The sequence below is a fragment of the Haematobia irritans genome, chromosome 3 (genome assembly GCF_050003625.1).
Source record: "Haematobia irritans isolate KBUSLIRL chromosome 3, ASM5000362v1, whole genome shotgun sequence".
NCBI lineage: Eukaryota > Metazoa > Arthropoda > Insecta > Diptera > Muscidae > Haematobia > Haematobia irritans.
Window position 1 is genome coordinate 54042921 of NC_134399.1, and position 21940 is coordinate 54064860.

Here is a 21940-nt window from a genome sequence, read left to right on the forward strand (position 1 = left end):
ACTGAATTTGGAAATTTAAATGGCCATTAACACGGTTAGGTGGCAGCCCGATGTATCAGGCTCACTTAGACTATTCAGTCCACTGTGATACCACAGTGTTGAACTTTCCTCTTATCACTGAGTGCTGCCCAATTCCATATTAAACTCAATGACTAGGACCTCCTTTTTATAGCCGCGTCTGAACGGCGTTCTATGTTACATGGCAGTGAAACCACTTACACGCAAAAAAATAATTCTTTCCTCCCAAACGAAATTTTAGACAAGCAAAGTTCGTTTCTCATTTGCTTTTCGCTGTAAGGAAGTGCACCCAGAAAAACGTGACCCCTTCTTTAAGTTAAAATGAACTTATTGTGAAGAAAGTTGGACTTCGTATAGCGCCAAAGACATTTTTATTTGTTTGAACGATGTGATTTTCGTAGAAATTAGGAATAATGCATTCCATATATTAGTTAACATTTTCCTATATTTATATACCACTATACTACAGAATGAAAAAATTTAACTAATTTGAATTCATATATGGAATGATTTTATTGACATTTTTTCATTCATTTCGACAAATCTTACACATTTGTGGTAAAACTTTTACTTCATAATTAGAACTGCTTACCTTCGTTTTTAAATACAATTTTATTTATTTCTATAAGCAATTTTATCTTCAATAAAAGACATGTTTTATTAATATATTGAATATATTTATTAAGAATCAACAGCATCGAATCTCTTTGAAATATTAGTTTATTATTCCACTATTTCCAATTTCCGTGTGATATTATCAACTAAAAAAGGCACTTTTTCTTCTTCTTGTACTTTTCACTTTTAATAAGTTGCTGCCTAACGATTTTGTCCTCCTTTTACAATTTCAATACCTACAAATATAAAAAATCATAAAACATTTTTGTTGCAAAAGGTTAGCGTCACTGAATATTACCTGATAATTGAAGATTCCAAAATGAAGACAAATGAAAGGGTTGTTATTCTGCTGGTGTTTTCTTTCTTTATACACTATCACGAACATTGATAGATTTATTTAAAAAAACGAAAATTTTTCTCACTAATTTAAAATAACAAATATTTTATATATTTTATTTGTTATTTATTATATTATTTTACCATATTATTTTTTAACAATCTCTCCGTATACCAAAACAACGCGATTCCAACTAAAAAAACAACCGACGCGCAAATATATCGATTACACCCACGCGCAAACACATCGATTACGATGACAGGTATCGATTACAGGTAGACAATAGAAATTTAGGAAAATTTCCTATATTCTAACAAGTGTGTTTCCTTAAGTTTTGAAAGGATTGCATACTTCTTAGTACGAATGAACTAAAATATTTTTCTATGCCAAGTGTTGTTCGTATGTATGAAAAACTTTCTATTATAAAGGAAGTCGCAATTATCATTTTATAAGAAATTTTACTAATTTTGAGGAAACTTGGTTTTAGTTCGGTTTTTGTTTATTTTTACGAATGCTTTGTTATCGGTGAATAAAATTTTCTTTTTCAGTAGTAAATTCTTATACCCAGCGAAGAAAATAGTATGAGTAAAATTCCATGCCTTATTATAGTTAATGAACTATTCCTAACTGCTTACAGTTTAGGATTTTTTTACTGAAACGAGTAAATTTTATTATTTTTCACAAAAATTTACCTTATTGGAAATAAAATGGATAAACTATATTGATGAAAATTTTTTCCTTTAGTTTCGAAGGCACTTTTTTCTGGGTGTGTATTTGGAAGAAAAGTTTATACTTTTTGTGATAAACGTTTATTTTTTTCCAGGATGTAAAAACAATTTCATAAAGACAAACTCAAAAAAAAAACAAGTATATACGGCCGTAAGTTCGGCCAGGCCGAAGCTTATGTACCCTCCATCATGGATTGCGTAGAAACTTTTTCTAAAAACTGCCATCCACAATCGAATTACTTAAGTTGCGGTAACGCTTGCCGATGGCAAGGTATCTTAAAACCTCCTAACACCATCTTCTAAATTGTATGTAAGTCCATACGTGGTATATATTAAATCAAAAAAGATCGATCCAATACGTATATAATTCAGTTTGACAAAGTAGACATAAAATTTTGACAAAATTTTCTACAGAAATAAAATTTTAACAAAATTTTCTATAGAAATAAAAATTTTGACAAAATTTTCTATAGAAAGAAAATTTTGATAAAAATTTCTACAGAAATAAAATTTTAACAAAATTTTCTATAGAAATAGACTTTTGACAAAATATTCTATAGAAATAAAATCTTGGTAGATTATTTTTGGCTCGAGTGGCAACCATGATTATGAACCGAATAAAATTTGAACAAAATTTTCTATAGAAATAAAATTTTGACAATGATGAAAATTTTATTGTGAACCGAAAAAAATTTTAACAAAATTTTCTCTAGAAATAAAATTTTGACAACATTTTCTATAGAAATAAAATTTTGACAAAATTTTCTATATAAATAAAATTTTGGTAGATTAATTTTGGCTCTAGTGGCAACCATGGTTATGAACCGATATGGACCAATTTTTGAGTGATTGGACCAATTGTTGTATGGTTGTTAGCGACCATATACTAACACCACGTTCCTAATTTGAACCGGATCGGATGAATTTTGCTCCTCCAAGAGGCTCCGGAGGTCAAATCTGGAGAACGTTTTATATGGGGGCTATATATAATTATGGACCGATATGGACCAATTCTGGCACGGTTGTTAAAGATCATATACTAACACCATGTTCAAAATTACAACCGGATTGGATGAAATTTGCTTCTCTTGGAGACTTCGCAAGCCAAATCTGGGGATCGGCTTATATGGGGGCTATATATAATTACGAACCGATGTGGACCAATTTTTGCATGGTTATTAGAGACCATATAACAATACCAAGTACCAAATTTCAGCCGGATCGGATGCAATTTGCTTCTCTTTGGGGCTTCGCAAGCCAAATCTGGAGATCGGTTTATATGGGGTCCATATATAATTCTGGACCGATGTGGATCAATTTTTGCATGGTTATTAGAGACCATATACCAACATCATGTACCAAATTTCAGCCGGATCGGATGAAATATGCTTCTCGTTGAGGCTCCACAAGCCAAATCTGGGGATCGGTTTATATGGGGGCTATATATAATTATGGACCGATGTGGACCAATTTTTGCACGATTGTTAGAGACCATCTACCAACACCATGTACCAAATTTCAGCCGGATCGGATGAAATATGCTTCTCTTAGAGGCTCCACAAGCCAAATCTGGGGATCGGTTTATATGGGGGCTATATATAATTATGGACCGATGTGGACCAATTTTTGCATGATTGTTAGAGACCATCTACCGACACCATGTACCGAATTTCAGCCGGATCGGATGAAATATGCTTCTCTTAGAGGCTCCACATGCCAAATCTGGGGATCGGATCATATGGGGGCTATATATAATTATGGACCGATGTGGACCAATTTTTGCATGGTTGTTAGAGACCATATACCAACACCATATACCAAATTTCAGCCGGATCGGATGAAATATGCTTCTGTTAGAGGCTCCACAAGCCAAATCTGAGGGTCCCTTTATATGGGGGCTATACGTAAAAGTGGACCGATATGGCCCATTTTCAATACCATCCGACCTACATCGATAACAACTACTTGTGCCAAGTTTCAAGTCGATAGCTTGTTTCGTTCGGAAGTTAGCGTGATTTCAACAGACGGACGGACGGACGGACGGACGGACATGCTTAGATCGACTCAGAATTTCACCACGACCCAGAATATATATACTTTATGGGGTCTTAGAGCAATATTTCGATGTGTTACAAACGGAATGACAAAGTTAATATACCCCCATCCTATGATGGAGGGTATAAAAACATTGTTTTCTTGCTAATTGCATTTTCCCTCACATCTTTCTCACATCCACGAGGTTTTTTAGTTCTTAACACCTTTTTCTTGTAATACAAACAATGTAGAAGAAATTATACGATTTTATAAATTTTTAAAATTTTTTTACCTTTCGCCTGGACGGAGAATCGAACCGCGGACCATGCACTTTGTAAGCCAACACACTAACCACTGAGCTATGTACCTGTTATGGTCATCAATAGATAAATATCCATATAAGTTATATTTATATAGCATAGTTTGCGGCGCCCACGAACCGAATAAACAAAGTTTATTTAACAGAAACAAACATTTAGTTTGGGACCGTGGAGCAGTGGTTGCTACGTCCGACTTGCATGCCAAGGGTCGTGGGTTCGATCCCTGCTTCGGCCAAAGTTTTTTTTTTTTACATATATTCCAAATATGTTCGGAAGATTCCGAAAAAATGTTCAACATTACATTGTAGTATATTAAATTTTGAACTGTAAAATGTGTCTTATTAAAGACCTAAAGTCAGAAAAGAACAGCGTTTGATATAAACGAAATGGACTGTGTTGTTGTTTCAAAAATAACTTTTTTTATTGAAAAAATAAAAATTTTGTAACAAACGAATTTTTTTGGTGATAAAAGTTTAAAATTTTCGAAGCAATTCAAAAAACTCTAACAAAAGAAAAACGTTTTCGGTACACGTTTTCCAAACGTTTTTTTTCTTTGCGTGTAGAGAAGCTTTGAAACACTCAGAAATGTCACCAGCACTACTGAGGTGGGATAATCCACCGCTGAAAAACTTGGTGGTGTTCGATCGAAGCAGGAATCGAACACACGCTAACCATTGCACCACAGTGGCTCCCATTAACATGGTTTTAAAGGAAAAAATTAGAAAAAAACGAATAAATTCAAATCTGTCTCCTAGTATCGAGTAGTGGGAACTCAAATTTTAAAGGACAATTGTGTCTTAAAGTTATGTAAGCATGGCTTAAAGAGAATATTGTTTGGGAGTTTCGTTTTTTTTTTAATTTAATATGGTGAACCGTTCTTAAGTTATTCCAATATATGTAGGGAAGTGCCTTAATTTTGAACATACACACGCAAAAAAATAATTCTTTCCTCCCAAACGAAATTTTAGACAAACAAAGATCGTTTCTCATTTGCTTTTCGCTGTAATGAAGTTTATTTAGAAGAAAAGTATATACTTTTTGTGATAAACGTTTATTCTTTTCCAGGATGTAAAAACAATTTCATATAGACTAACTCAAAACAACAATCTTTTCTGGATAATTGCATTTTCCCTCACATCTTTCTCACTTCCACGAGGTTTTTAGTTCTGAGCACCTTTTTCTGTAATAACAATGTAGAAGAAATTATTCGATTTTATAAATGTTTACAATTTTACCTTTCGCCTGGACGGAGAATGGAACCGCGGACCATGCAATTTGTAAGCCAACACACTACCCACTGAGCTATACAGGTGTTATTGTCATCAATAGACAATTATCCATATAACATAAGTTATATTTATATGCATAGCTTGTGGCGCCCACGAGCCTATTAAACAAACTTTGTTTAACAGAAACATACATTTAGTTGGTCACCGTGGATCAGTGGCTGCTACGCCCGCCTTGCATGCCAAGGGTCGTGGGTTCGATCCCTGCTTCGACCAAACATCAAAACAATTTTTTTTGTTTGTTGTTTTTTTACATATATTCCAGATATGTTCGGAATATTCCCAAAAAAAAAAGTTCAACATTACATATTACTATATTAAATTTTTACTATAAAATGTGTCTTATTAAAGACTTAAAGACTGAAAAGAACAGTGCTTGATATAAACGAAATGGACTGTGTTGTTGGTTCAAAAATATTTTTTTATTGAAAAAATAAAAATTTTGTAATAAACGAATTTGTTTGGTGATAAAAGTTTAAAATTTTCGAAGGAATTCAAAAACTCTAACAATAGAAAAACGTTTTCAGAACACGTTTCCAAACGTTTTTTTTTTTCGTGCACCCTCAAAAAAATCGCTTCTGTAACATATACTCCCAAACACATTTTACTTCAAGCATGTATATTTTCAGGATTGGTCCAAACAAAATATTGTTTGTATTATTCAAACATATTATGTTTTACCTTAGGCATACACTGGTAAAAAAAAACTTTTAATTAAATGTTCTTTGTGTATATATATTTTATGGTGCCAATTGGTTACTTCAATTCTGCTGCATACTCTCTCGGTCTCTCTTTCTAAATACATAAACATATTTGTAGGCAATTGCTAAATTAATATATGTTTGCATCCACACATATTATATTAAAAACTGTTGTGTCCCAAAGATAATATGTTCTAACATATTAACATATATGTCGCAAACATGTTATTCTAGTTTATGAACATTATATGTTTGCACTTAAAAATAATGTGCTAAAATTTGAGTTCTGAAACATATGAAAAACAATCTTTTTCCGTGTCCGTGTAACGGTATATCTCGAAAATTCGAGCTGATAAAAAAACCAAGTGCAGATTTGGATTCAGCGACCTCAAATTAGTAAAAAAATTTGCTATAAATTTCAAATCAACACAAAAAAACGTTCAATTTTCTTACCTTGTGCTATTATCGACACAGGGGGCTAATCACGGTATTCGATATCGAATTCATAATCGTATCGAAAAAATTGCCGATACGATTAAAAGTTTGAATCACGGCACTCGATCGAAATTTGATGCAATTTCTCTAGCATTGCCAACAGCAAAAAACGAAACGACAAAAATTAAGTTAGAGGCACAAAATAGAATGTAGAAAAACACATATGTTTTTGAAGATTTCAAAGTAAAAAGTAAATTGTATTGAATTATATCTTATTTCTTTTTACATTCCTCCGAATTCCTTCCTAATTGGAAGATGAGATGAATATAAAATAATTTGGCGACAAATAAGGAAAGTGCACATTGTTATTGGTGTAAGTACATAGGTTTGAAATGGTGTGCACTGTTAGAAAGTCACCTTTTTGCAGGCTCAATGGACGATTTCTGCTAACGAAGCAGGCGTTCAAATGGAATATATCCCCATGTTCTGGATTACGAATTCGCAAAATTTTCCTCAACCTCTATTTTCCGAACCACAAAGACGTATAATATGAAATTTATACACACTGTTCTTATGGATAAGGAATTTATTTGGAAGAAGATGGAAGTGTTCAGATGTTATTGGCAATCCAAAACTTTGCGTTTTGCGCTTTTGCCTTCATTCATTTTGCCTTCATCATTCACTATTCATACAAGGTTGACCAGAAGCGTTATGTTGTCACGGAATGTTACGGTAGTTAGTTGATCACAATCTCTTTGATATCGATCTAGCATGTGCACTTTTTATCTGGTTCTTTGCCAAGCTAGGGTGCTCGCTCCCGAACTCGACTATGACCAATTATTGGAGTTACATTTGTCCTAAATATTCAAAATATGTTCATTATATGTAAATTTACTACAAAACTAATATATTTACTATTCCCATATGGTGAAAACAATGTAAAAAAACAAGTAAAAAATGTTTTACGATTACAATTTACCAATCGAAAAAATTGTCGATCAAAAAAACTCGATATCGACTCCCGTGATCCGAAAAATTTAGATTTCGATCAAAAGTTCTCGATATCGAATGCTGAGAATAGCCCCCAGATCCGCATTCCTGGAGACGCTTTTGTCGCCATTGAATTTGACCAATTAAAAAATTAATAAATAATGAAAATTGGAAAGAGTTAAAATGGCAAATGCCATAGATTTTATTATCGTTGCCATTTTTTGTTTAATTTTGATTTGTTTGTTATCCTTGTGCAGGTATCCACGTCAAACTTATTATTTTTTCTGGATTTCTCGACTCAGGATTCTTCGAAAATAGAAATATTTTTAATCGAAATAATTATAATAAATTTTTTGCCCGGTAGTAATCGTCGTCGCCTCTGTACAGGAATACCAAATTAGTAATTTAGTTAGGATGAAATAAATTGATTGAAGAAAATATATATTTCTTCTGTGCGAACCACTAGCTACTACGATGCTACTACAAGGTTGTAAATACCAAACCAATGTTATTTTTTTTTAATGTTCGACATCGCATCGTCATAGATAAAGTCGACTTTTTAGTAAAATATTTGATCAATAACAAATATCAATCTCACCTATTCGCAATTATAGGGAAAAATAATACATTTTTTCGTTTCAGTAAAAAATAAAAAAACACAATTTCTTTGATAATCTTACACAAAATATGGCTTAAATTTAATCTCAGTATAATTTCATGAATAGCATCTTCATTTCTTCTAATGGCAACCACAACTTCGCACTACCATATTTTTGTATTTTTTCAAATTAACACTCTCTTCATTCAGATGATACAGTACGGGAAGTGCACCCAATCGTGTTGGAGCACAGCAAGGCTTCGGAACTTTACTTCTCTCCAATAAGTGCACTAAAGTCTGGACGATTGCATGGTTGGTAGCGTTCATATGGGCATTGAGGGGGAAATTGCATTCACCACTGCAATAATAAGCACCGTAACCTTCGGGAGCAATAATCCAGTCCTGGAATAAAGAATTTTGAATCAATTAATCAAAATTAATACAAATATGTGATTTTAATAAAGAAAACTATTCGAACGTGAAAAACGTATTGGGCTTTGGAATTCGATCGTAGCAATTGAAGATCGACTTTTTCCTTATTGTTTATTTTTCTACCGATTGAAATCAGTAGGCTGTCCAATAAAGGGAACTTGTGACCCACAAAAACAATGAAAATGGTATACACAAAAAAAATTTTTCGTAAATTTAAGAAGATTTTTTACAATCATTTATTACATTTTCCAGAATTTTTTCAATTTTCGTATCCTCAACGAAAATTAACTACTCGAAAGAAAATTTTACAAATTTTAAGTAGCAATCGTTTAGTTCATGACCTACAAATTTCCTTAAAATTGTTCTTAAAACTTTTCTTAAAAATTCGTTTGTCATACTATAAAACTACTTGTGAAATGTACACGCACAGAAAAAACATGTTTGGACATAGTTGCCGCATCCATTTAATGCTTATGTAGAGCACGTAATTGTCGCGAAAACCATGTATTTTGTTTTTCTTGAAAGAATTTTTTAGCCAAAAAATGTTTGCTGGCAATAACCATTTAAATGGTTCTCAAATGCTAATAAATGATAGAATTTCAGACCATTACATGGTCAGGGAAATCATGTACCTGATCATTCAATTTTTTTACTTTTTTGCAGGGAAAAAAGTATTTTTATAAATTACGTATAGATATGTCTAGAACCATTACATGGCCGTAAAGACCATGTAAATTTTTTCGTGACCATTTATTATTTTAACTTTTTTGCAGCGAAAAGAATTTTATAAAAACATGAGCAGGTACACACGATTTTCATTATGCGCGTCAGACGTGTTTTGATTGTTTCTTCGAATGGACGGATTGAATTTCCGTATTGAATTTCTGTGTTAATTTATTTATTTATACAGAAGTGACACGTGGTTTTATATGAACACAAAAAAGGAAAGTGTAATTGAAAAAATGTGTTTTGTTCTACATTTTGATATATGGTATAATTTATTTTTATTTGCAGTTACATGATGTGGGCATTGGTACATTTGATGGGCACAAAGTAAATATGGAATGATTACTTCTTGTTGAAATTGAACCAAAATAGAGTGTGTAAAAATATGTGATGTTTGCTTGCACGACATTGTAAATACAAATAAACAATGAATTAGTTTATAAATAAATAAAAACGATGATTTGACAGTGGCATAGGAAAAGAGATATGTTTGTTTCGAATTTATTTCGGCATAAGCCGGCTATCAATGTAAAACCTTTTTTCGGAGGGTTCAAGTGTGGTTTTTGTTGGGTTTAATAAACTGCCTGAATTTATTCTGATAATTGGTTGATAGTTTTGCTGCAAGTAGAGGATGCTGATGAGGAATGTGGAAATTCCGAAACGTGCGTCCATCCAACCATCTTGCAGTCTATAGGGCTTTGCCCAAATAAATTTGACAAACATTCTTTTCCTCTGTTGGTTAAGCTACTCTTGTAGTTTAGTCAATGTATGGTTTTAAGCTGAAATAAAAAACAACAACAATGCTTAAAGAACAAAACAAACAATAACAAAACAAAACAAATGGAAAAAGAAGAGGAGGCACGCTCAAAATAAACCCAGCCATGTGAATTCAAATCGATGATTTGACAGTGGCATAGGAAAAGAGATATGTTTGTTTCGAATTTATTTCGGCATAAGCCGGCTATCAATGTAAAACCTTTTTTCGGAGGGTTCAAGTGTGGTTTTTGTTGGGTTTAATAAACTGCCTGAATTTATTCTGATAATTGGTTGATAGTTTTGCTGCAAGTAGAGGATGCTGATGAGGAATGTGGTAATTCCGAAACGTGCGTCCATCCAACCATCTTGCAGTCTATAGGGCTTTGCCCAAATAAATTTGACAAACATTCTTTTCCTCTGTTGGTTAAGCTACTCTTGTAGTTTAGTCAATGTATGGTTTTAAGCTGAAATAAAAAACAACAACAATGCTTAAAGAACAAAACCAACAATAACAAAACAAAACAAATGGAAAAAGAAGAGGAGGCACGCTCAAAATAAACCCAGCCATGTGAATTCAAATCGATGATTTGACAGTGGCATAGGAAAAGAGATATGTTTGTTTCGAATTTATTTCGGCATAAGCCGGCTATCAATGTAAAACCTTTTTTCGGAGGGTTCAAGTGTGGTTTTTGTTGGGTTTAATAAACTGCCTGAATTTATTCTGATAATTGGTTGATAGTTTTGCTGCAAGTAGAGGATGCTGATGAGGAATGTGGTAATTCCGAAACGTGCGTCCATCCAACCATCTTGCAGTCTATAGGGCTTTGCCCAAATAAATTTGACAAACATTCTTTTCCTCTGTTGGTTAAGCTACTCTTGTAGTTTAGTCAATGTATGGTTTTAAGCTGAAATAAAAAACAACAACAATGCTTAAAGAACAAAACAAAACAAATGGAAAAAGAAGAGGAGGCACGCTCAAAATAAACCCAGCCATGTGAATTCAAATCGATGATTTGACAGTGGCATAGGAAAAGAGATATGTTTGTTTCGAATTTATTTCGGCATAAGCCGGCTATCAATGTAAAACCTTTTTTCGGAGGGTTCAAGTGTGGTTTTTGTTGGGTTTAATAAACTGCCTGAATTTATTCTGATAATTGGTTGATAGTTTTGCTGCAAGTAGAGGATGCTGATGAGGAATGTGGTAATTCCGAAACGTGCGTCCATCCAACCATCTTGCAGTCTATAGGGCTTTGCCCAAATAAATTTGACAAACATTCTTTTCCTCTGTTGGTTAAGCTACTCTTGTAGTTTAGTCAATGTATGGTTTTAAGCTGAAATAAAAAACAACAACAATGCTTAAAGAACAAAACCAACAATAACAAAACAAAACAAATGGACAAATAATTATAGTTAATTTTGTGTTTTATTTTCACAAGTGGCGTCCTTTTTTCGACGACGAATAAAGTTTTTTCATAAAGATCAAAACATTTTAGGTTGTGACCATGTTCTTTTAACTGGAAGAATGGCCGCCGCAAAAATAGCTCCTATCATATTATTTTGCTCTTCGAATATGATTGTGACAATCATGTTTCTTATCTGCGTGTAAAGTACATTCTAAATAATAAGTGCAATTTACTATAAGATTTTTATACCCTGTGCCACATTGTGGAAGTAAGTTAGTGCATATGTTTGCAACACCCAGAAGGAGACGAGATCGACACATGGTGTCTTTGGCAAAAATGCTCAGGGTGGGCTCCTGAGTCGATATAGCCATGTCCGTCTGTCCGTGAACACATTTTTGTAATCAAAGTCTAGGTCGCAGTTTTAGTCCAATCGACTTCAAATTTGGCACTAGTATGTGTTTTGGCTCAGAATATAACCCTATTGATTTTGGAAGAAATCGGTTCAGATTTAGATATAGCTCCCAGAAGCCAGATTCTTACCCTAATTTGCTTAAAATTTTGCACAAGAAGAACAATTAGTACTATAGCCAAGTGTGCCAAATTTTATTGAAATCGGTTCAGATTTAGATATAGCTCCCATATATATCATTCGCCCGATTTACACTCATATGATCACAGTGGGCAATCTTTTACTCCGATTTAATTAAAATTTTGCACAGGGAGTAGAATAAGCATTGTGCCAATTCTATGCGTGCCAAATTTGGTTGAAATCGGTTCAGATTTAGATATAGCTCCCATATATATCTTTCGCCCGATTTACACTCATATGACCACAGATGCCAATTTTATGCTCCGATTTAGTTTAAATTTTGCACAGGGAGTAGAATAAGCATTGTGCCAATTCATAAATAAACTTTTGCGAAGTTTCCTTAAAATTGCTTCAGATTTAAATGCTCCCATATGTTTTTACTAACATTGTGTTCCACCCTAGTGCATTAGCCGACTTAAATTTTGAGTCTATAGATTTTGTAGAAGTCTATCAAATTCTGTCCAGATCGAGTGATATTTAAATGTATGTATTTGGGACAAACCTTTATATATAGCCCCCAACACATTTGACGGATGTGATATGGTATCGAAAATTTAGATCCACAAAGTGGTGCAGGGTATAATATAGTCGGCCCGCCCGACTTTAGACTTTCCTTACTTGTTTTGTATGAGAAAATATTTTTTACGAAAAATGAACATGAAAGCGGATAGCAATTTCTTACTGGCAATTCCTATAGTTAATATGTTAATAGTTGGTAGAATATTTCTCAATATTTTAGCCCATAAACTTAATTACATGTGAAATTAAGTTTATGGACATTTTTGTCAAAAATGGGTTGATAACATTTCATGAAGGTTTTGTTAATTTTAAGTTAAATTTTCGTCGTTCTTAAACTGATGTGCCTTTACGAATATTGTTCTTAGAGTAAATTGTCAGCAGATGCGATGAACTAATGCGTAGTACAGAGATCTTTCTCGGCAAAGTGGAATGTGATTAATGTAAAGATGATGTTACTTGAATTTTGTTTGAGAGTGAGAGCATTCAATGCAATAATGAGAAATGGTAGCGAGTGCTGTGTGTATCTGAACGTGGGGTTGTTTTTATTTTTGTCCTTTAACTAAGTGGTTTGTGCGTGTGTGTTTTTTATTCGCGGATGGTATATTTGCTGGATGAGGTGTTGTTTTCAATGAAGGCACATGTATTTGAAGGCACATGTGTTAAGAATGTTCAATATTAAAAAAACATGTTGAAATGGAAAGTATATTGAAATTGTTTTATAGAAATCTAATTTAATATTATTCCATGTAAAAAAAAAAATATTCAATTTCAGAGTAATCCGAGATGAATTTGGAAAGTTTTTTGTTACACCTCAGCTTATAGTTTAATCGTAAATTGGTAAGTTTTCTTTTTAAAAATATGCCTTTCCTTTAAAGAGATGTTTTTATTCATATTATTATTTATTAGTTAATTAAATTTTTTTGGAAACCAGTTTAATGTTTTTCTTATAAAAAATATTTAATTTCAGAGCCCCCCAAATGGATTCGGACAAATTTTTATATTTCGGCGTATAATTTAATAGAGGATTGGTAAGTTCTCTTTTAAAAATTTGGCTTCTTTTAACTAAAATATTTACCTAATTATGACCTTTTAATCGCCAACAAGTATATACAGTAGTAAGTTCGGCCGGGCCGAATCTTAAATACCCACCACCATGAATCAAATATAAAAGTTTCCTTTGAAAATTTCAGGGGGTTTGATGACAGATATTTTCCCAAGCAGATCAGTTCAACCAGTACGCTTCCAACAGATAAATGTAAAAGGTTTCTCACAAAATAGTTCATTATTTCTTTAAATTTGTAAATTTTAACACAAACGTGTCCATCATGACCTTCATATGTCACTAAAGACATTCTTGCAATTTTGAACTCCAATTTTTTCCTTCAAACTGGAAAATTTTCTTTAACGAGTGAAAAAAATTAATTATGTCTAATAAATTTTCTTGAATTTGTGGAAAAATATTTACTTAATTTTGTGATATCGGCGTGATGCCAGTGTTTGTAGTACTGTTTAGTTAAAATTTTCTAAAAATTTTCCAAATTGTCTAAAATTAACCAAAAGTTTTCTTCCTGGTGGGTTCACTGTTTTTTCAGTGTATAAACTTTGTTATGGGTCTAAAATGCCAGTATATTTTCAATTTGTGGCAAATCGGATAAAAACTACAATTTCTAGAAACCCTAGGAGTTAAATCGGGAGTTCGGTGTAATGGGGGCTATAACAAAACATGGAAGGATACACACATTATTCATCACATTTAATTGTAGTTCTAGAATCCAGACCCCAAATCGGAGGGCCGGTTTATAAGGGGGCTATATCAAAAATTGTACCGATACTCAATATATTCGGCACACCCCTTTATGGTCCTAGAATACCTCTAGATTTCCAATTTCAGGCAAATTGGGTAAAAACTACGGATTCTAGAAGCCCAAGAAGTAAAATCATGAGATCGGTCTATATGGTGGCTATATCAAAACTTGGACCGATATAGCCCATCTTCGAACTTGACCTGCCTGCAAACAAAAGACGCATCTGTGCCAAATTTCAGGACGATAGCGCCATTATTGAAGGCTGTAGTGTGATTACAGCAGACAGACGGACATGCTTATGTCGTCTTAGAATTTCTCCCTGATCAAGAATATATATACTTTATATAGTCGAAAATCGATATTTCGATGTGTTACAAACGGAATGATAAACTTATTATACCCCCGTCACCATTCTATGGTGGTGGGTATAATGAAAAAGAAAAATCTGGAAAACGGGTATCGCAAACGTTGTTGTTTTGTTACAGTTGTTTGAAACCAAAAAATGTTGTTTACAAAATGTTTATTTTTATATGAAGCAATGTTTTTTTTCTGACTTTAATCACATTTAATTTTTTTGAGATAAAGCAAAATGACAATCCCAAATGAAAAATACTTTCCTCCGGAACGAAAATGTAGACAAACGGAATTTCCCTTTGGGTCTTATTAAGAGCAAATAAGACCCGATTTGTATGTATTGTATTTGAGAACATTTTTTCGTTTCTCAGAAAAGAAAATTCTTCTTTCAGTGTTGGTCTTATCAAAAATTATAAAGATTTATGTCTAGGTGGTTAGTGGCGAGAGAATTTATATTATACCGTATATACCGTAGTCCGAGCTGCACTGAAAACAAGTAAGTAAAGTAGAATGACGGGCGGAGCCGACTATATCATACCCTAAACCACCCCTACTGAATATATATATATACATAAGCATTTGTGGTGTATCATTGAAAGAGGTTTGAGAAATAAACCGTATTTTCTTATTTAAGAAACTTGAGGGGTACCTGTTTATGGGAGGTTTATTTCAATCCGAACAGAAATTTCTGATATGAGGAGCTATACCCAGCAGTAGCATGTAGTTGTTTCAGCAAAGATTCGTTAGTTGAAACATTTTTTACAGCTAAAATAGCAAACAAATGCTGCTGAATTAGCAAACGTGTTTGAAATAGCTAAAATTTTTACTGCTACAACAACTACAAATGTTTGTTGTCCCAGCAACAAAATTTGTCGTTTTTTTTTTAAATAAAACCCGTAAATCGTTTAATACTATAACTTCCACATTTATTAAATGTGTGAAATAATTTGAATTCCACCAAAGTATTGGAAGTTGAGTTGGATTGTTGTCCAGGATTTATTTTCATTTGCTTTTCTTCTTTCGCCTTATACACGCGGATAAAACATAACAATGTTAAGACAATCTGTAATGAAAAGTAAAAAAAAAAACAATTAGTAATTATACTAGTTTACACTAAAATTTACATTTTATGAGAGATTGCTTTTTATGTGTTTTCATCTCCTGAATTCGAAAATAGAGGTTAAAATTTTTTTAATGAAACAGTTTCTGAGATATCCTTATATTTTTATAGGGATATCTCAGAAACATGACATAACAAACATTTGATTTTGTAAACAATTTTTATTTATAGGAATTGTATTGAACGATGTCATCAAAGTTGACCAATAAAATAGGTGCTTTTAGAAAAAAATCAAATTGATTCATACTAAAAGCATACATTATTCTCTTAAGGCTGTGGCATTATTTCACTAAAATAGCAACGTAATGGTATCCTGATTTTAATACTCACATTTAACTTTGCCAATTGTGATACATTCGGGTACAGTTTAGGTTAGCTATAGTGGCAGCCCGTTATTTCATACTGCGTTCGCACTAGACACGAAATCCTCGTAAACGGGGATTTTGGCAGAAATCCTCCTAGATCTCAGTAGATTTGCAATAGGCAAATATCAGCTGGATTTCAACAAAACCACTTTAAAAATCCCCTATACTGCCTTGTACAACTGTGGTTTTAGTACTAAAAATGCGCTTTTTGCAACCCTGCCTCAATTTTCCTTGTAGATGAATGTGTGTGTGTGCGTGTCCACATACGGGTTTGTGTTTGTATTGATATATTTACAAACAACTGTTAAATCATAAAATCTACGAAATCTCGTTATTTTGCCAGTCTGAACACTTGAGATTTGTAAAGAGATTTTGGTTCTAAATAGCGAGATTTCGTGTCTAGTGCGAACGTAGGTATCAGGTTCCCTTTGACAATTTAGTCCATTATGATACAGCAGTGTTGAAGGAATCTCCTTTTTATAGCCGAGCCTGAACATCATTTCCCATTGCGATGAAAGTAGCTTGAAACACTCAGAAATGTCACCAGCATTACAGAGGGAGTAATCTACCAATCCTCCGTTGCAAAACTTTATGGTGTTTGGTCGAAACTAGGATTGAATCCATTACCGTTTGTATGCAAAGCGGGCATGAATCATTGTACGACGGTTGCTCCCATATATCAATGTATAATAGTAATTTTTCTAAAAATTATTAAAACAAATTATTAAAAACAAAAGGACTTTAAAAGGAATACAATATTATACAATACAATACTTACCAAATATAATAAAAAAATTTGGAAAATATATTCCAAAACAAATAATAATTTTTCCATTTCCTCGGCTTGTCTCGTGTTTTTGTTTAAAAGTTATCCTTTCACGACGTTGGCGTTTGACATATCGACGTTGACATTTGTCAAAACCAACAATAAGTCTGTCCGCGTACTTTTCTAGCAGTAATTATCCAATAAAAACTAGGAAGAGAGCAAAAGTGCATTTTACTCTCTTTGCTTAAAATTGCAATCCAGAGAATGCAATCCAGTAACTATTTGTATATTCAAAATTTGAGCTTCAAAGTATAATTGCGGACATGTACATTTTACTTGTGTAAATAGCAAAAACTTGCAATTTCTCAATCTGATAACTGTCAAATGTAGTCTCACTCTCTCTTTTGTCGGCTTTTTGGGGTAATCAATCGACTTCTTGTAAAAAATTGTGATAATTATCAAAAATTATTGGATTCTCGAACGGAACACTAAATAAATATGCTATCAAAGTAAGACCAAAGCAAAGTACATAGTTGGAAATTGGCAGAGATTTTATTTTTTTAATGGAAACATAGCTGCGCTGCTCCCTTTGTATTCGTGATTCAATAACATATGGAGGAAGTAAAAATAATTTTTTCTGTCACAGAATCCGGATTTTCATCGGAAAATCATCTTGAGGTTCATTTCCACCTCGGCATATATGTCAAAATGCAAAATTGTTTTATCTGAGGGTCCTCTATTCTCAACGTACGACTATTTAGTTTGGTTAGTGGCCTTGCGGATTTTATCACAAATGAACTTGTTTTATGGTTGGAGCTGGTTGGTGTTGATCTGGACAACGCTAACTTTTAACAGTTACGTGTCACACGAGCAACTCTTTTGCAGGAAACGTTTCCAAGCTGGGCAATCATAATAAGCCACCAAGATATTGCGACTTTAAAATCTTCCTGTCGGACCATGTGAAAGAATGCTATCAACCCGGAGTCGAATCACAGCCTCAACGATAGAATTCACATGAAGGAATATGATCACCTCAAACATGTTTTAAGAGCAAAATGTTATTTTTGGATAGTGACCATGTAACATGGTTTTCGCAACCATGTAATTTTCTCGGAAACCATGTATCTGATTTCGGCAAGCAGGTTATATTTGACGAGAAAATAACATTTTAGTGACAAACATGTTACATGGTCACCATACAAAAATAACATTATGATCTTGAAACATGTTTGAGGTGATCATATTCCTTCTCTGTGTGTGCTTTTCATTATCAATTGCATACTTTTCGCTTTATTATGAAATAAACACCCGAACATTTATCTCAAAATATTAAATTTGTCTTCGAATACGAAAATACCAGCACTTATTGGAAAATACTTTACAAAAATATAGAGAAGCCATATATCGACTATCGAAGACATTGACATGTTAGATTTGTGGTTCGGGACAAATATTTATGTTAGCCACATACACGCAAAAAAATAATTCTTTCCTCCCAAACGAAATTTTAGACAAACAAAGTTCGTTTCTCATCTGCTTTTCGTTGAAAGGAAGTGTATTTGGAAGAAAAGTATATACTTTTTGTGATAAACGTTTATTCTTTTCCAGGATGTAAAAACAATTTCATAAAGACTAACTCCTAAATTTTTTTCTGGCTAATTGCATTTTCCCTCACATCTTTCTCACTTCCACGAAGTTTTTTAGTTCTTAGCACCTTTTTCTGTAATACAAACAATGTAGAAGAAATTATACGATTTTATAAATTTTTAAATTTTTTTTTTACCTTTCGCCTGGACGGAGAATCGAACCGCGGACCATGCACTTTGTAAGCCAACACACTAACCACTGAGCTATGTACCTGTTGTGGTCATCAATAGATAAATATCCATATAAGTTATATTTATGTAGCATAGCTTGCGGCGCCCACGAACCGAGTAAACAAAGTTTATTTAACAGAAACAAACATTTAGTTTGGCACCGTGGAGCAGTGGTTGCTACGTCCGACTTGCATGCCAAGGGTCGTGGGTTCGATCCCTGCTTCGACCAAAGTTTTTTTTTTTTTTTTTTTTACATATATTCCAGATATGGTCGGAAGATTCCGAAAAAATGTTCAACATTACATTCTACTATATTAAATTTTTACTATGAACTGTAAAATGTGTCTTATTAAAGACCTAAAGTCAGAAAAGAACAGTGTTTGATATAAACGAAATGGACTGTGTTGTTGGTTCAAAAATAACTTTTTTTATTGAAAAAATAAAAATTTTTTCACAAACGAATATTTTTGGTGATAAAAGTGTATACTTTTCGAAGCAATTCAAAAAACTATAACAAAAGAAAAACGTTTTCGGTACACGTTTTCCAAACGTTTTTTTTTCTTTGCGTGTATTCATACAAGTTAAGCGTATACAAATCCCATTTAATTAAAAAAATGTAAATTACTAAAAAGGCTAGTTTGTTCACAAATGTAATTGCATAATCAAAAAATAGGAATTGTTTTTAATTTTTGATGTTATATAATGTGTACCATTATACTATTGTCCATTTGACCGGAGTGAATTTATAATTTTATTCGGATCAGTGGAAAATTTCAGCAGACAACTGACTTTCCTGCAGTATGTTTGCTGTTCCAAAATAACAGATTGCATTTGCTATTAACAACGGACTTTTTCTATGAGTATATACTTGATTTTGCACCTATATCTAAACTGCTAAAACAGCGGCATTTTGTTTGCTGAAAAACAGCAGACAGCATTTGCTATTAACAACAGACATTTTCTACTTGATTTTGCACCTACAGAGTTAGTTTGCCACTAATATTGCGTCCATTATTAAAAAAATTTTGATCATCAAGCTATATATTAATGTAAAATCTTTATGTAAGTTTAAACAAGATGGACTAATACATCAAATTACTTTGTGCCAAACTTAACTTTTTTTGGCATAAAAACTCCATGTACCACATTTCATCAAAATCAAACAATACATATATAAGGGAGCTATATTTAAATTTGACCCAATTGTTTTCCAAATTCAATAACATAGCATTAGTCCATCTGCCAAATAAATCTCAGTACACCAAAATTTCATCGGAATTGGTTAATAATTGCGATTGAAATCCTGCGAACAACAAATACATGGATAAACGGACGGACGGACACCAAGAGTTAGATCTACTCAGGAGTTGATTCTGAGTCGATTGGTATACATATATTTCGTGGGCTAAGAGAAATCATATCTGTTAGCACATTTTTAGGCAGATCAAACTACTATACCCTGACCACTATGTGGTTTAGGGTATAAAAAGCTTTCCTTTTCCCAAGATTTTGTTATTACATAATGATTTAATTTCAGTTTTGCATGCTTGATAGGAAATATTAATTTAGGACCAACTTCAAGTAGAAATTATGCTTTCATATAAAAAAGTCTTTAAAATAAATTGATGAAAGACTAATCTATTTTTGAACGATTTTTGTACTTTACAGTCAGGATACAAAAAGGGAACAGATTTAAAAATAATTATTAATTTGAAAAAAAATCTTCAGAATTATTTGAACTTATTTGAAGTTGAACTTTTTGCAACAAAATTTTCTTTCATGTAAATATACCAATTTTTAAGTCGAATTACTTAACTCTAACACAGAATAACTTCGTTGAAAACTTTATCGGCTTTTGGACCAGGATAATAACTTTATATCAGAGAAGTTCGTATTCTATGCTATGCAAAACTTGCATTCATATTTTAAGCACATGAAATCATTGGCCTCACAGCAATATTTTTTCAGTGTAGGTAAGAATATATTTTACAAAAATTAACTGCTTATTTTAACATAAGCGGTTAGCAAGAAACATATTTTGGTGAATCAAGTTGATGATACTTACTCGCCAACCAAGATCCTTAAAATCGATGTACAGTGTTTGCATTTGACAACTACGAGTTCCTTCTCCAGGGCCATCCATAAGTGGATTGCCCATATCAGACTTCTTTCTGCGCCGTGAGTGGGTGTCGCGCTTTCTGCGGCTGTGATGCTTGGCCTGCTTAAGAAGCTAAAATTTGGATGAATTTTATGAGCAGCACTTTAAAATCTTACAAATACTTACCTCGGGTCCACGGAAGAAGCCAATCATAAATGGTTGGTACTCATCATCGCCCTTGGGATGTACTAAACCTATATCGTCCAGTTTTATTTCCCTCTCTGGTTTGTGCAGTGGATGGGCACCTATGTATATTCCTTTATTAGTTTCTCTAGGCTGTTGCAACCATGCACTTAGACCTTCAGTAACATTCATCTCCAGCCAACCTTGGTAATCGGCTGTTGTATTGACAGATGATAAAATCTCCAAATCTAGATCATGACCATTGGTATTTGCTATGGAGTACACATTAATTGTGAACTCTCGTCCGCTGGTGGCCCATTTGCCTTGGGCAGGATTTTGGTAGATACGCAGTTCGGCCATCATGAGGTAATTATCTTCGGGCACCTCAGAAACATCAAACCACAAACGACGTCCATGCTCATGACGTATCTCATCAACATGGTGGTCTGCAACGATTTAAAAAAGAAAAGAAGTAAATAAAAAAATCCTTACAAATTAGTCCACAGGTAAGTTAATGGTCGTCATAGAAGAAAACAAAAGAATACGGGTGTATGAAGGAAATACAGACTCAACGTTGATTGGTAAAAGTGAATAGAGTAGGTGGCAGAACGTCGTCCATATAGAATCGAAATCAGACATAAACTCACGCACACACTCGCACTAATACAAACTGGTTCATGCTGGGTTTAAAATGAGATTTTCTTTTTTTACTGTAGACATTCCTTTCATCAGTTATTCTTGGAACTCACCATGTTATTGCAGGTAGAAGAAACATGAATTTCGTGACTCAGGAATATAAGGCGCCTGATCTTTTAGCTCAACACAGTCAGTGAACACCGTCACAGGCGCCATTGCCAATGGGCACATAGAAGGTTGATTATCCCTTCCATTTAGCAGTTCTTGATTACGATTATCTTTATTTTTAGTGGTCGTAATTAAGTCATT

At 33.2% G+C, this 21940-nt stretch overlaps 1 protein-coding gene and 2 long non-coding RNA genes across 5 annotated transcripts in view; all 3 read right to left on the reverse strand.

The window, feature by feature from the left end:
* Positions 1 to 673: 673 nt before the first annotated feature.
* Positions 674 to 1057, reverse strand: LOC142229268 (uncharacterized). Its single transcript, XR_012720372.1, has 2 exons — positions 932 to 1057; positions 674 to 869 (listed from the first exon to the last, which is right to left on the reverse strand). It is a non-coding gene; the product is annotated as an uncharacterized LOC142229268 (long non-coding RNA).
* A 7069-nt stretch (positions 1058 to 8126) lies between these two features.
* gbb (TGF-beta family member glass bottom boat) overlaps positions 8127 to 21940 on the reverse strand; it is a 33229-nt gene continuing 19415 nt past the window's right edge. For all 3 annotated transcript variants that reach the window (XM_075299215.1, XM_075299216.1, XM_075299214.1), the window contains 3 exons: positions 20999 to 21441; positions 20780 to 20944; positions 8127 to 8464 (listed from right to left, as the gene is read on the reverse strand). In XM_075299215.1, coding sequence (XP_075155330.1) covers positions 8204 to 8464; positions 20780 to 20944; positions 20999 to 21441 — 869 coding nt within the window. In that variant the 3' untranslated portion in view covers positions 8127 to 8203. The remainder of the gene's footprint in view (positions 8465 to 20779; positions 20945 to 20998; positions 21442 to 21940) is intronic.
* LOC142228719 (uncharacterized) lies at positions 15551 to 17112 on the reverse strand. The gene is made up of 3 exons (XR_012720251.1): positions 16910 to 17112; positions 16097 to 16832; positions 15551 to 15709 (listed from the first exon to the last, which is right to left on the reverse strand). It is a non-coding gene; the product is annotated as an uncharacterized LOC142228719 (long non-coding RNA).